Source organism: Mus caroli, chromosome 10, assembly GCF_900094665.2.
Source record: "Mus caroli chromosome 10, CAROLI_EIJ_v1.1, whole genome shotgun sequence".
In the NCBI taxonomy this organism is placed as follows: Eukaryota; Metazoa; Chordata; class Mammalia; order Rodentia; family Muridae; genus Mus; species Mus caroli.
The window spans coordinates 72,085,339-72,101,429 of NC_034579.1; the positions used below are offsets into that span (position 1 = coordinate 72,085,339).

Consider the following 16,091-nt stretch of genomic DNA (forward strand, 5'->3'; position numbering starts at 1 on the left):
GGTGCTATCCGGAGAGGCACCTGTAAACGTTTATATTTACTCCCCAGCGGCGGAAAGGCGACGGTTTGTCTTGCTCAGCGACTCTGTTATACTTTCAACCAGGAAAGAACAGAGGCTGTTGTTTAGCCTAGAGCCAATCAGGGCTCAGCTTTCGAAAGCTGGGCTAGAGACTGCCCTACCTTTGGGTTCAGGAGGCTCTGATAGTCCTTCTTTGTGAGATCCAGCGCAGCTGCCTGGCCTCGGGATTGAGGAAGCAGGGAAAGTTGTCTCTCCAGTCTCCCTACAGAGGATCTGTTTATGGGTTAAAAACCGGAACTGGCGGGAAAGATGGCTCTGTGGACAAATTGCCTGCGTGGGGAAGCAAAGACAGGAGCGGCTGTAGAGCTCACTGACCAGGCAACTAGCTGAATGGATAAGCTCAAGCAAGGTTCAGGGATAGAGCCTGCCTCAAAATATTACAGTTTTGGAAAGCTGAGTGTGGTGGCTCATGCCTTTAGTGCCAGCACTAGGGAGGCAGAGACAGGCGGATCTCTGTGAGTTTGAGGCCAGCTTGATCTAAAAAGTGAGTTCCAGCCCGGCGTGGTGGCACACACCTTTAATCCCAGCACTCGGGAGGCAGAGGCAGGCAGATTTCTGAGTTGGAGGCCAGCCTGGTCTACAGAGTGAGTTCCAGGACAGCCAGGGCTACACAGAGAAACCCTATCTTGAAAAACCAAAAAACCAAAAAGCAAAACAAAACAAAAAAACAAAACCCTATGCAGAGAAACCGAATTAAAAAAAAAAAAAGTTAGGTGACGAACAATTGAAGAAAACATCCTATGTTCACCTTTAGCTCCATACACATATACATATGCAAGCGAGAATGTACACACACACACACACACACACTGAACTTAAAAAGAGAGGGGCCAGAGAGATGGCTCAGTGGTAAGAGCACTTGTTGCTCTTGCAGAGGACCTGGGCTTGTTTCTCAATACCCACATGATGGCTCACAACCCTTTCTAACTCCGGTTCCAGAGCATCTGATGCCCTCTTTGGCTCTTACTGGCACTGCATGAATGTGGTGACCAAATATACATCATGCAAGCAAGCCACTCAAACACATAAAAGAAAATAATAAAATAAAATAACTGGGGGAGGGGAGGAGGAGGGAGAAGGGGAGGGAGGAGCCAAAATAGTGCTTCTAGCCACACCCTGGCTGTCCAGACGTGCTGGCACCTCTGGGTAGCCACAATAGGAAACCTCTGTAGTTGGCTGGACAGTGGACCCCGCTGGGAACCCCCATCTGTCCTTGGCTGAGGGCTGGGGGAGTGGAGTGGAACATTTTAGCAGGACAGTGGAGATGGTTCATCCTGTGTGATAGTGGGTGGAAAGAACACATGGTCTACCTCTGTGCTCAGAGGTGGCCAGCACACTGAACTGGGAGTGTGTTAGATAGAGTATAACAGGAAGAGGAAAGAAGGCAGAGAGCCCATAGACCAGGGCTATGGCCCTTTAATACCTTCATGTTGTGGTGACCCACCCCCCACCTTAAAATTATTTCACTGCTACTTTATAACTGTAATTTTGCTAGTTATGAATCATAATATAAACATCTGATACACAGAATATCTGATAGGTGACCCCTGCGAAAGGGTTGTTCAACCCCCAAAGGGGTCGTAACCCACAGGTTGAGAACTGCTGCCCTAAACAGATGCCCCTGGACCACACAAGTTCCTGTCTTGTTCTCCTCAATAGTCCAAGGAGCAGTTTCAGGATTCATGATAGAGACCAGAGGGTACTGCCTGAAAGACAGGGCTTCCAAACAAATCAGGGAGGTGTCGTGGAGGCAGATGGAAAAGGATGCAGAGGTGGGCATGAGTGGAACTTGTGCCCCCCAGCAAAGTGAGATTGTACAGCTGCAAGTGGCCTGGGAGGTGACAAACTTTTAGAGTAAAGTGTGATCAGGTCTGTGCTGGGGTCCCTAATATGAGTGTTGACAGTTGAGTAGAAGCCAATGGTGTGTGTGTGTGTGTTGCTAGTCCTGGCACTGTCTCTGCTGGGTTCTCCTACCTCAGGGTCCCCCTGAGAGTTCTCCATGTGCTGAGGTTGTTGTTTTCCACTTAGTGGTGTGTGTTGGGGGGGCGGGGCGAGGATCAGTATTGAAAGTAGGTAAGGGGGTTCAGCATGAGGACCAGGTGTTGGGGGGAAGAAAGAAGAGCCTCATTGTGAAGGGTCAGTCACTTCAGAGCCGGGGTGCATGCATATAGCAAGATAGGCGGGGGAGAATGTTCTAAAGGTTGTGAGTGGAGAGCAGGGGCCTCCCATCGTTCATGTCTGGGCTCTAAGCCATAACCATAGTGCCTTTGGAGGTGGCTCTGGGGGCTGCTGACATCTGCACCCTTCCTCCCACAGATGCTGAGAAGGAAGCATTAGGTGATGCCAAAATGGGCTCCCTGAGAAACACCAGCTCTTCCTCATCCCCAAAGGAGGTTGCTGCTCACTGGCCTCTCCCACTGTCTCGGGCAGGTATGCAGTTCCTATGGAACCATCAACCCCTGCCCCCTGTAAAACCCAGCACCTAACAAACATGACTCCTGCAGGCTGGAGCACAGAGATTCCTCACTGGCATGGTGGATTGGACACAGGCCCCAGTCCCTTGCTCCCTGTTCACACACCTTGCCAGGGTCTTAAGAACACTGATGGAGTCTCTGCGTCCACCAGCTCCAGAACACACACATTAGGTACCCAAGATGCCAGAGGCACTTCTGGTACCTTTGAGTGATCAGGTGCTGATCCTGTGGTGGCTCAGCCAACCCCTTGTTTACTAGGATTATTATTCACCTAATGTCACGCCCGAAGCCCGGGGGTTTCTCCCCAGTTAGGGGCTTCTCCTCAGATGGGGATTTCTCTGCCAAAGGCAGTGGATAAAGAAGAACTTAGAATTGCAGTGTAAGACTAAAGTCTACACTTTTCAAAAAAGTCTGAACCCAACCCAGAGAACCCACTGTTGGCTGAGCACTGACTGTTGCAAGCAGGCGTCCCCCAGCCTCTGACTGGAGATCAACAGAAAGACGCCTGTAGAATTTTGGACTTTCCATCACACGTGGGGGTTTCCGCGACAGTCCACACCTGCAGGTGGTCTGTAGCTGCTATACTTAGAGGAGGTGGCCTGCATGACCCATATCCGCACAGGAGCCCAGAGTAGGTCTATGTACGCCTCAGGGCTTCAGAGGCCCCAGCATGTGGGCTACATTCATGATCCTCAATTGTCCTTACTCCCAAAGAGTTTGACCACAAAATGGAGGCTAGCCCAAGGCAGCTACTCTACCCTACAGAGGTGCAGAGAACAAAGGGCAAGGTGGCCTGGGTCAGGGCTGGAAGGAGCTCTGACAATTCTGGATAGGGAAAATGAAAAGCACCCAACCAACTGTCCTCAGCAGAGGCGGGTTGGAGTCGGGTGCTGGGTGATGTGGCTTGGGGTAGAGACCTGCTGGAGGGCTGCCACAGGCCTAGCAGATCTGTAAGCCAAGTGTGTGTTTTGAAAGCCAACAATGCCCACGTGTTAACTTTAGGTTAGAACTGGTAACGTAATAGAAAATATTCTCAATGCCAACAAAAATATCAAACAGCCAGAAAAATCTCACAACCAGGGAATCCCTTATTCATTTTTTGTTGCTGTGTTAATTGATTGATTTCAGGGAGGGGAAACTGGGGGGTTGGGGTGTCTCATATAGCCCAGGCTGGCCTGGAAATCACTATGTAGCCAAGGATGGCCTTAAACTTCTGATCCTCCTGCCTTGACTTCCGGAGTGATAGAGTGAGCATGTGGTTTATGCAGTGCTGGGGTTGAACCCAGGGCCTGCTGCCTGACAGACATCTCTAGCTGAGCTGTAGCCAAAGTCCTGTTGTTTCAAATGGAATCCCACAGTGTAATTCAGTCTGGCCCTGACTCCTGTGCCCCAACCGTGGTGGGCCTGTTTCTGCTTCCTAAGTAGCTGGACCACAGCGTATGGCTAGAACTCACATTTTCTCAGAAGAAAAGGAAGGGCATGCCACGGCCTGGATTTAGCATCTTAAAAATCCAGCTGTTTCTCAACCTAGACGTATCAAATAGTTACGGCTAAATTAACATTGAGCTCTGGACCTCGGCGAGAGCAGTAAAAGTGCTCTTAACTGCTGAGCCATCTCTCCAGCCTCAACACAGGATTTTAAAAAGAGAGAGAGAGAGAGAGAGAGAGAGAGAGAGAGAGTGTGCGCGTGCATGTGCTTGGAGGTCAGAGGAGAACAGAATGTGGGAGTTGGTTGGCTCTCTCCTTCCACTGTGTGGGTTTCATGGACTTAACTCAGGTCTTTAGGGTTTGGGGGGGTGGGGGTGGGGGAGGGGAAGCACCTTTCCCCATCCAGCATTTTGTTTTTTTGGTTTTTTTTTTTTTCTTCTTCAGAACTTGACTACTATGTATAACATGCCAGGCAAGTGCATGTATACACATATATACTCAAATAAATATAATTTAATTAAAAATATATTTTAAAAAAACAATAGGTCTGTCTTAATACAAAATGTTTCCACATAAAATATCAACAACCAAAAAAGCCAAACTATTAAAAGGCATTAGTGATATTGAGTGTGATGTCTTATACCTGTAATCCCACAATCCAGTAGGCAGAGGCAGGATTGCCATGAATTTAAGGTCAGCCTAGGCTACAGAGCGAGGCCCAATCTTAAAAAACAAACAGGGCCGGGTGTGGTAGCACATACCTTCAATTCCAGCCCTTAGGAAGCAAAGGTGCGAATTCCAGGCGGCCCAGCCTGATACATACAATGAGACCAGTCTCAAAAAGGGGGGGGGGGGAGCATTAAAATATTTCCAACATTTACATGAGAATGTTAGTATCTTTAACAAAAAGAACCTTCAAATCAGTAAGAAAAAGAATGGAAGAAGACTGCCAACCTCCTGCAGGGCATTTTTTAAAATACCCAAATGACTCAGGAAGTTGCGAAGCACACTCTTAATCCCAGCCCTCCGAAGGCAGAGGCAGGCAGATTTCTGAGCCGCCAGTCAGGACTCCATAATGAGTTCCCAGGGCAGCCTTGGCTACATAAAGAAACCATGTCTCAGGGGTGTGGGGTTAGGTGAAGGGTGGGGGGATGGGGAGCAACCCAAAAGTTACAAATAAACCGAGGTCTGTGTGACAACTCAGTCGGCGGAGGCCCGCAGTTCCTTGGGCCACACCCATGGGTCGGGAGGTTTCTAACCTGTAATCTCAGCACTATCAAGGTGGGGCAGGGAGAGGGGAAACTCAAATCCGTCTTGATTACTGATTGAATTCCAGATCAGCCTGGAATAAGTGGAACCTTAACCAAAGGGGAAGAAAAAAAAAGAGGAAAAAGTAGAAACCCAGGAAAAACCGGGGCAGCCCCCAGCTGCAGGAGAGGTGGAAATGGCAGAAGCATGTAGCTTGTGCCAAATATCAAAACAGACGTTTCTCCAGTTTCATACACGGGGCCATGGGTGTGCAGTGACGTGTGGGGGTTCTCTAGCAGGTTGGGCAAACGCGATGTCTCAAGGCCCCTATTTGACACTGAGATTCCGACAAGGGACCTGGCTGTCTTCCTGCAATCTGCCCAGTCTCTCTTTAGTTCTTCACGCCACAGGACTTGGAGGCCCTGGCGCTGGCCTGGAACACTGGGCTGAGGTGAGCAGTCCGGTGTTTTCACTGTACAGTGACTTCCATACTGAACCTTGTGGTTCAGAACCTGCCAATCAAAGCCTGGAGTCAGAAGAACTGTGCTACCTGCGTCTCTCCACATCTTGGCCCTCCATTAAAACCGCTGTTGGATGAGGCCAGCCACTGTGGTCTCCTGGAGGGATTATTGGCCATGAATAGGAAGGATTATTGATTAAGTACTTTTCAAGAGGTTGGCAGGTCTTCCCTCCGGTTACCTACAGGTACCACGTCAACTTTGTGGACCTATACATTCTACTCTGATCTCGATTTTGTTTCCACCCAAGACTCTCTTCCTACCCCTCCTCCATCCACCCTCTGTCATTTGCTCCCTTGCCCAACCCATCCCCCTTTCACACAATCAGGAACCCTACCTTCCAGCTCTCTAACCTCAATGTGTGAGGCCCAGAGCCTCCCTTCTCCCACCCCTACCCCATTTCAGCCCCGAGCCCTACAGAACTCCATAACCCCTCCTCAGAACTCTCTCCCTCCCCCACCCTTTCCTGAAGCCCTCTCCCACTCACAAGGCTTCCTAAGCCCCCTCAGCCCCGCCCCCACCTACCCCACCCCCACTCCTCCCCTCACGTGCTGGGCTCCTTAAGACCCGCCCCTGAGTGCCTGCCCCCACACCCTCAACCCCATCATCCCAGGCCCTCATAGGCTCCATCCAGCATTACGTCCTCATCCCTACCTACGGTAAGGTCCCTTTTAACCAGCCCTCTCTCTTCCTCCCCAAATTCTCCACGAGGCCCTCAGAGAACGGACACACCCTCCTCTCAACCTCTCTCGTCGCGTTTTAGGGCTCTGACGACCCTGCTGTCATACCCGCCATCCCTTGGACACAGACCCTTCTAGCCGATTACATCAATGGGTTCCCGGGAGACACCTTCTTCTTTCTCTAAGACCCTTGAAACCTTGGACCTGGAGACTTCCGACAGCTCTAGCCCTGACGCTGACAGTCCTCTGGAAGAGCAATGGCTGAAATCCTGTGAGATCCTCAGGCCTTTTTCTTTTTCTCTCCTTTCTACTTTTGCCTCCACTTGTTCCAAAGGATCCTATGGGGTTCTGGACTGTCACTAGAAAGCAGGAATATGTGTCTTAGACATTCAGCCAGGAGCAGAGGGGAGGCAGGGCCACCCAAAAACACGTTGTCTGGGACTGAATGGATGAAGGGTACCCCATAGGGCACCCGCTCCTACCAGGTACCTCAAAGCTAATGTTGCAGCCCCTAATCTCCAGTGGATGAGGAGATATCACCATAGCTTGGCTGGGCAGTTCTAGTGGCTCCCTTGACCCCTGTATTGGCCACCGGTAGCTATTTTCCTGCATGTATCTTGTGTCCCTTTTGAGGTCTCCCTGTAATAACAGCCTCTCTATCTCCAGCCCCAGCCCTGAAGGAGGACAATGTGGATATGGTACTGGAAGACTGCAAAGAGCCTCTGTCCCCCTCCTCACCCCCGACAGGCAGAGGTAAGACCCTACCCAAGTAATGGACGTATCTCTTAGATCTGGCCCTTAGAGTTAGGCAATGCACAGGAATGTTCCTGCATCATTCAGGATGACACCCCACCCCCACCCCAGCAGAGCAGACACTTGGAAGAGTCCCAGTCACATCAGAAGCCGAGTTTTCTGTGCGTGTTCCAGTGAGGAGCCTGGAGAGAGACGAGGGGTTACTTACTTATTTTTTCTCTTGCAGAGATGATCAGGTACGAAGTCAAAGTGAACCGACGGAGCATTGAAGGTGAGTTTGCACACTTACCTGTGACCCAGAAAAACAGTTGCTGGCCCTGCCAGAAAGACTGCCTTCAGCCTCACTCAGCCATCCCAGAAAGTGGGGAACAATCCTGGTACCCATGGGATGTCCTCTCCCCACCCCCACCTCCCCTACCCCAGCACCAGACTCACTTAAGGCTCATAGTTGAATTTTTTTATTTATATATATATATTTGGGCTGAACATGGTGGCTCGCACGTGATTCCTAGAATTCAGGAGGCAGAGGCAGGAGGATCTCTGAGTTTGAGACTAGCCTGCTCTATAAAGGTAGTTCCAGGACAGCCAGGGCTACACACACACACAAAAAAAAAACCTGTCTCCAACCCCTTATTCCTCCCCTCAAAACTGTATCTACATCAGCCATACTACCATCTAATTTGTGACTAGGCTAAGTGTTCACTTACCTTGCCGGAAGCCCTGGGTTCATTCCCAGTATCCTATAAACTGGGTGTGGTGACACAGCCTGTAATCTCTGCATTCTGGAGGTAGAAGTGAAAGAATCAGAGTATCCTAAGTGAAGTTGAAGCCATTTTGAGATACACGTATCTTTGTGAGAAAGAGAGAAAGGCATCCATTAGCGGGCACTCCGGAGCTCCCTGGCCAATGATCTATTTCTCTGGATCGGCTGATTTGGGGGTCCTTGGCTTTCAATGGGGATTTTAGCCTCACCATGCCAAGTCTGCAAAAAGCCATCTGGGATTTGGTCTACATTTCATTTGGGGCATCTTGTTTCCCCACTAAATCTTCTGGTCTATGACCCTGACACATCCCTGCCGGGTCATCCCACATCTCCCTCAGGATCTTCGGGTTGCTTTGGCTAAGCCTCCTCCCAGCTTTCCCCTCTGTTCTCTCTAGACATCTGCCTCTGCTGCGGAACTCTCCAGGTGTACACTCAGCACCCCTTGTTTGAGGGGGGGATATGTGCCCCATGTAAGGTGAGCAGGGAGGTAGTGGGACTGTCGTGACGTGGCACTGTAGAAGGGACATCACACACTCAGCCTTTGCTCCCCACTCAGGATAAGTTCCTGGAGTCCCTCTTCCTGTACGATGATGATGGACACCAGAGTTACTGCACCATCTGCTGTTCCGGGGGTACCCTGTTCATCTGTGAGAGCCCCGACTGTACCAGGTGAGGCAGGGCCTAACTTCCTATTGCTCCTCCCAAAAGCTCCCAAAAGAACCACACACACCCCCAACATGGAGGCAGGTGCTGAAGGATGCACATCTGGGATGCCTTTCTTCACAAGCACAGCAGCCACCATTCAGACATTCCCTCTGTTCTTAAGCAATATGTTGGGTCCAGGGAATAGGCAGCTCATTCACCCTTCGTTGTTTTGTTTTGTTTTGTTTTGTTTTGTTTTGTTTTTTAATGGTTTTTTAAGACAGGGTTTCTCTGTATAGCCCTGGCTATCCTGGAACTCACTTTGTAGACCAGGCTGGCCTCGAACTCAGAAATCCGCCTGCCTCTGCCTCCCGAGTGCTGGGATTAAAGGCGTGCACCACCACACCCGGCTCACCCTTCGTTGTTAAGCCACTGTCCTGAGCTCCATCCATGGTGGTTCCCTGCTCTGTCCATTTGGATTTCTTCCTCTTTACAGCCCTGACTTCTACCTGCCTCCTTTACAGCCAGCTGCTCCTTCCCGGCCAGCTACTCCTTCCCAGTCAGCTGCTCTTGCACATCTTTTTTATCCTCAGAGACCTTAAAAATGTGTGTGCAGGCTTCCAAGTTGTGGAAAGACTAAAGGGTTTTGAAGTCCGCCATTGCTAGCACACCCACCTCCCACATTCTGTTGCTGAGTCTCTTTTCCAGCCTGCAGCCAGCCCCACTCAGCCAGCACTAAGAGCAAAGCCAGAGAGAGACAGATAGTTCCCTCCAGAACAAGGTGCTGTCCTGGTTTGCGGTCCCCTCGTGGCAGTATGACTTGGGTCATGGTGATTTTTCCTGTTTGACTCTAGATGCTACTGTTTCGAGTGTGTGGATATCCTGGTGGGCCCAGGGACCTCAGAGCGGATCAATGCCATGGCCTGCTGGGTTTGCTTCCTGTGCCTGCCCTTCTCACGGAGTGGACTCCTGCAGAGGCGCAAGAGGTGGCGGCACCAGCTGAAGGCCTTCCATGATCAAGAGGGAGTAAGGACAACTGGTGTGGGGGAGGGGCTGGATCTGCCACCAGCTGTAGGCTAGCATCCTGTGTGCACATCACTGGATGGGGCTGAGGCTTTGCCTTAAAGTCCCTTGGTATTCTCCTATTAGAGAGCAAGTGTCACTGATGTTTAGTGATAGGATCTTAGGTAGCCCAGGCTGGCCACAAAATCACTATGTAGCCAAGGATGGCCTTGAATTTCTGATCCTCTGCTTGAGATGAAAGAGAGCACTTAAATTGCTGTGGACACTGCATAAAATGGAGGGTATCCTTGTAAGAGATGGAGTTTGGGGGGGGGATTGAGATGCACAGGAAAAAACCATGTAGTTAGTGATGGAGGCTTTGGTACCACGATGCCAATAGGAACCACTATGTGCTGAGCCCAGTTGCTAGGTGAGGCCTGGGACAGTTTCCTGAAGCCTCAGAGGCTACCAGCCCTGGTGTTACCTGGATTTCAGATTCCTGGGCTGTGGAATGGTTTTGCTTTCCTGGAGTCCTTGGAGACGTACAGAGTTGTCCTCTGAGGGGAATCCTTTTATTTTTATTTTTATTTATTTTTTTATTTTTTGAGACAGGGCTTCTCTGTGTATCCCTGATTGTCCTGGAACTCACTTTGTAGACCAGGTTGGCCTCAAACTTAGAAATCTGCCTGCCTCTGCCTCCCAAGTGCTGGGATCAAAGGTGTGCGCCACCACTGCCAGGCATGAGGGGAATCCTTTATCTTCTAACTTCAGAGAAATCCTGCCTGCCTCTCTTTGTAGATCTGTGGGGGTCCAGGCAAGAGACCTAGAGTGGGTGGGCTTGGCCTCCAGGAACTGCACTGGTTACAACGGGGCCAGCCCGGCCTTTGCAAGCGAGTCCCGAGCATCCAGGGAAAAGCTGTCTCGGGGTCACTTAACTATAAGAGCGCTCACTGGGCAACCAGCATACATCCTCTTGTTTTCTCTCTCTTCCTTTTTCCTCTGCTTTCTCTCAGGCAGGCCCTATGGAGATATACAAGACAGTGTCCACATGGAAGAGACAGCCAGTGCGGGTACTGAGCCTTTTTGGGAATATTGATAAAGGTGAGTAGAGTCACATCAAAAATGGCTCTCCAGAACAGGGGATGGGAGGACCCCAGAGTGTTTTGGTGTTCTCTGCCTGGCCCTAAGGATATCACTGGGCATCTGAAATGAGAAGCAGGGATCAGTGATAGAAAACCTCCTCCTCAGACTCCTTGAGCTGAGAGAACCGAGTATCCCAGGAGAGCATATGACTGCCAGAAAAAAAAAAAAAATCTCCCAACTGTGTGCCCAAGCAAGAGAAAGGGCGAAAGGGTTGGAGAACAGGGACCCAGGTAGGGATCCTTCTGCCCCAGAGGAGGAGGCAGGGATAGGGAGGGGCAAGCCTGCAAGGGTCGATGGGAAGCCTGCTGATGAGGAAGTAGCCCTGCCTCTCTTATACTTACATGTTCCCCCAGCACCAACCCCCCACCTTCCTGAACTTCCCAACCTGGTCACCTCTCCTGGGATCCTGTCCCTCAGACTGCTCTGATCCCCCCTGTTCCCAGCAAACACAGAAGCCCCGAAGGTGCTCTGGTCTCTGGCTAAATCATATCACAATTAGGATACCAGCCGTGGGTTCAATGATGACCCCACAATGTGTTACAAGTGCCCTATGTAATAGCTATAATTGTATCACTACGCTTTAAGAACACCTAGCAAGGGCTGGACTTGATCAAGCTCTCGTTCTCGAGTCTGAGGGTAACCCACGTGCACTGTGGGTCCCCAGCCTGGCTGGTTGTCTAAGCAAGTGAGCGAGAGCATGACTCAGAAATGCAACAAATTACTTCATATTCATCAAGTAACGCTCAGGAAGCTTGCCCTTGGGTTCTGCTGCTGAAACGATCAAGCTGCTAGTCCATAGCTGGGAAATTGCACTGTCATAATAGATCCCCACTCTGGGGACAGAGCCCACATCTACTGTATCCATCTTGTCTCTCCTCCCTTCCCTTCCCCCCAGTACTAAAGAGTTTGGGCTTTTTGGAAAGCGGTTCTGGTTCTGGGGGAGGAACGCTGAAGTACGTGGAAGATGTCACAAATGTCGTGAGGAGAGACGTGAGTTGATGCAGGGGTGGGTGGATGAACTGCCCAGGAGGGGGTGGGTGTGTTATTGGGAGAGACTACAGGGCCTAGCAGAAGGGGCAAAGTAGGAGGGGGGCCTGGAGGGGCAGGGTGGAGCTTGCAGGGAGCAGCATGTTGCTGGAGGTCTCCCGACCAGCATGGGTCCTGGCTGGAGCCAGCCTGGGTGTAATAACATAGACACACAGACACACAGAGACACACAGAGACACACAGAGACACACACACACAGACACACACACACACACACACACACACCATGCCTCACAGTGGGAGGTAGGGACGGAATGCTTCTATGGCCTTTGTGTAGCCCTCAGTCCTCAGCCCTGATCAGGGCAAGCAGCCAAACATCTTGAAATCCATGTGGCTGGTTTCTGCTGCCTATGATAGGGACATGACTGGGCGGAGGGTGTTCAACCCCACCCCACCCTCTCATAGTTGCAAGTCTTGAGCTGAGTGGCAGACAGTTGTCTGAAAACTCCTTCCAAACACCAATCTGGTGCTGTCTTGACCCTGTGGTGGGACCTCTTCCTCTCTGCCTGTGGGCATGCAGGCAGGGGGCCAGTGCATTAGGGTCTGTTTATACAGACAATTGGGTTGTTGGTCTTTAACCCAGAATCCTGTCTACTTTTGGCTAGACCCCAGCCAGTCATTGCTCTGTAGGACCCTAGGTGAACATCAGATATCAGGTAAAGAAGTTGGGGCACAGAGAAGGAGCACAGGAGCCATCTGGGTGGCAGTCCATTACTCTGAGAGAAGTGGGAGGGTCCAAGAGAGTTGGGGGCCTAGATTGGGGAACACTTGTGGGCATCTTAGGAACTTTTTCTTTTTTTCTTGTTTGTTTGTTTGTTTGTTTGTTTCGAGACAGGGTTTCTCTGTGTAGCCCTGGCTGTCCTGGAACTCACTCTGTAGACCAGGCTGGCCTCAAACTCAGAAATTTGCCTGCCTCTGCCTCCCAAGTGCTGGGATTAAAGGCGTGTGCCACCACACCCAGCTATTAGGAACTTTTTCTTAAAGACAATGTCCAGGGCTGGTCAGGCAGTGGTGGCACATGCCTTTAATCTCAGAAGGCAGAGGCAGGAACATCTGTGAGTTCTAGGCAGCCTGATCTACAAAGAAAGTGCCAGGGCTACACAGAAAAACCCTGTCTTGAACCAAGAGGGGGAGGGGCAGGGAGAAGTGGGGAGAGGGAAGGTCCAAGACTAGAGGAGCCATTATGAAGTTCTGGGTCTTGGGCTGCTTGTACAAACAGAAGACTCTTGGCTTGTCTGCACTTGAGGTTGGTTCTTTCATTCTCTTACATGTCCAGGAAGTGACCCCATCTGATCTAAGTGGGGATTGTTTATGGCCACCACACAGTGTCCACCCTCCACCCTACTGTCTGCTCCCAGCTGCTCAGCTCTTGGCACAGCCAGTGATTTCCCAGAAGGATATGGGAATGAATCTCTTAGACTAAATGAGTTTATGTGCTCCCTCCAGGGCTGGCCCTTTTTAAAGAGCAAGTTATCTGAGAAAGAATCTCAGATAGGGAGTGCTCTCGAGCTACCATTGTATGGGCTTGTCCTGAGAGTCTTGCTGCCCATGTGGGCTCAAAGGCTCAACTAGGAGGTCTGTCTGGGTCACCCACAAGGTATGTCACTGGGGAGATGATTGGGTTTAGAGGCCTTGATGCTGGTCACCAGTAGGGGAGCATTTGGCTTTCAGCCACCTGTGTGTGTTCCCTAGGTGGAGAAATGGGGCCCCTTTGACCTGGTGTACGGCTCGACGCAGCCCCTAGGCAGCTCTTGTGATCGCTGTCCTGGTAAGTTTCATTTATATGACTATACTGTTGCTGTGCTGTCTTCATGCACACCAGAAGAGGGCATCAGATCCCATTACAGATGGTTGTGAGCCACCATGTGGTTGCTAGGAATTGAACTCAGGACCTTTGGAAGAGCAGCCAGTGCTCTTAACCTCTGAGCCATCTCTCCAGCCCCTTCCCTGGGCTCTTAACTGCCAGGTGAACTTGCACGTGCTCAGGGTGCTGTTGGGTGAGTTCTAGACTAAGGTGGATAGTGGCTTTCCCCCATCTCCACAGAGGGAGAGCAGAGGTACCCAGCTTTCACAGAGGCTGACCTGGCCCTCCCCACAGCCCTGCCCATATGAACTGGTCTTCTCCCTGGTTCACTGGCAGGCTGGTACATGTTCCAATTCCACCGGATCCTGCAGTATGCACTGCCTCGCCAGGAGAGTCAGCGGCCCTTCTTCTGGATATTTATGGACAATCTACTGATGACTGAGGATGACCAAGAGACAACTGCCCGCTTCCTTCAGGTGAGTAGGGAGGGGCTTAGCCTTTATCCCAGGTCTGGGACTCTCACTCCTGAGGCCTCTGCTGCCCTAATGTGTGCAGGGCTTACAAAGAGGGCATCAGGCACCTGACACACAGATTGCAGAGTTTCAGGAAAGACACTGGTCCCTGCAGGGACATACAGCCTTGAAGGACAGCCCCCTTTCCGACACCACTCAGTAAAGAGTGCACAGGTCACACCCACCTAGATTGATGTCCACTCATTCTCTCAGCCCTGCACACACAGCACATCTGCTCACACCACCCCACACACTCACACGTGTGAGAGCATTCACACCAAACAGTCACTTGAACGCTGACCTTGGGAACAGTGGTCAGTTTTCTCCAGCACTGACTTGGCCCCGCATTGGGGGCATAGCTACAGAGCGTGAGGTATGCCAGTCTTGGATATAGGAGGTAAGAGACAGCTAGGCTTTGGAGGAAGTCTGTCATGCCCCTCAGCTCTGAGAAGGATATACAACCAAGGCTGGGGTACTTAACCTACTGTGGGAGTCGAGGAGGTGGGGACCCATAGGCATCAGAGAATTTCCCTGGGCACCTCATAGCAAATATATATATATTATATATATATATATTTTTTTTTAGTATATATTTATTTTTATATTATATACTTATCATATAATATAAAAATATAAAATAATAAAATATAAATATAAAATAATATAAAATATAAGTATATAATATATAAATATAAATATGCATAAATATATAAAAATAAAAATAATATAAAATATAATTATATGTTTTTATATTTCTATTTCTATATATTATATATTACATGTATGTATTATATATACATATATGTATATATGTATGTGTGATTATATATATACATATATGTATATATGTATGTGTGATTATATATATATACATATATGTATATATGTATGTGTGATTTTATATATATACATATACATATATGTATATATGTATGTGTGATTATATATACATATACATATATGTATGTGTGATTTTATATATATATATATATATATATATATATATATATATATATATATAATAAAATTTGGTTAGAACTGCTAGGAATAAATTATCCTTGCATTCCCAGGGAAACCTACTTGGCCATGGTATGCTTGCCTTTTTTTTTTTTTGGTTTTTGAGACAGGGTTTCTCTGTATAGCCCTGGCTGTCCTGGAACTCACTTTGTAGATCAGGCTGGCCTCCAACTCAGAAATCCGCCTGCCTCTGCCTCCTGAGTGCTGGGATTAAAGGCGTGTGCCACCACGCCTGGCTTGCTTTTTTAAAAAAAATTTTATTTTATGTGTGCATTGGTGTGGGAGTGTCAGATCCCTTGGAACTGGAGTTACAGACAGTTGTGAGTTGCCAGGTGGGTGCTGGGAATTGAACCCAAGTTCTTTGGAAGAGCAGATGGTGCTCATAACCACTGAGCCATCTCTCCAGCCCGCAGTGTGCTATTCTTTTAACATTTTTAAAGCTAGGACCTGGGCTGGCGAAATGGCTCAGTGGGTAAGAGCACTCACTGTTCTTCCAAAGGTCCTGAGTTCAAATCCCAGCAACCACATGGTGGCTCACAACCATCTGTAATGAGATCTGACCCCCTCTTCTGGTGTGTCTGAAGACAGCTACAGTGTACTTACATATAATAAATAAATAAATAAATCTTTAAAGCTAGGACTTTAGAATTGATAGGTGTGAAAGGAGTTTGATCTGTTATTTTCTCTCTTCTTTTTTTTGGGATCTTTGTCAAGTTTTTGTTTCTCTGTTGAATCTGGTTCATGAAAATATTTTTTATGGTGAAAGAATTCTATAAAACTATTGTTTGGAGCAGCTTAAAAAAACAATTTGAGCTGCATGTGCATAGTGGCACATGCTTTTGATTTTAATCCTAGCAGAAGCAGGAGAGAGAGAGAGAGAGAGAGAGAGAGAGAGAGAGAGAGAGAGAGAGAGAGAGAGAGAGAGAGAGAAAGAGAAAGAAAAGAGAGAGAAAAAAGAAAGAGAAATCTCAGGCTGGAGAGT

At 49.2% G+C, this 16,091-nt stretch overlaps 1 protein-coding gene across 4 annotated transcripts in view; it reads left to right on the forward strand.

The window, feature by feature from the left end:
• Positions 1-6,576: 6,576 nt before the first annotated feature.
• Positions 6,577-16,091, forward strand: part of Dnmt3l (DNA methyltransferase 3 like) — a 14,410-nt gene continuing 4,895 nt past the window's right edge. The window contains exons 1-10 of one of the 4 annotated variants that reach the window (XM_021175177.2): positions 6,577-6,697; positions 7,093-7,179; positions 7,406-7,450; positions 8,338-8,417; positions 8,499-8,611; positions 9,439-9,610; positions 10,600-10,687; positions 11,625-11,719; positions 13,469-13,544; positions 13,917-14,056. In XM_021175177.2, the coding sequence (XP_021030836.1) occupies positions 6,577-6,697; positions 7,093-7,179; positions 7,406-7,450; positions 8,338-8,417; positions 8,499-8,611; positions 9,439-9,610; positions 10,600-10,687; positions 11,625-11,719; positions 13,469-13,544; positions 13,917-14,056 (1,017 nt within the window). Of the gene's footprint in view, positions 6,698-7,092; positions 7,180-7,405; positions 7,451-8,337; positions 8,418-8,498; positions 8,612-9,438; positions 9,611-10,599; positions 10,688-11,624; positions 11,720-12,047; positions 12,433-13,052; positions 13,374-13,468; positions 13,545-13,916; positions 14,057-16,091 lie in introns of those variants that run through there. The other 3 variants (XM_021175178.1, XM_021175179.1, XM_021175181.1) reach the window with 3 other exon arrangements.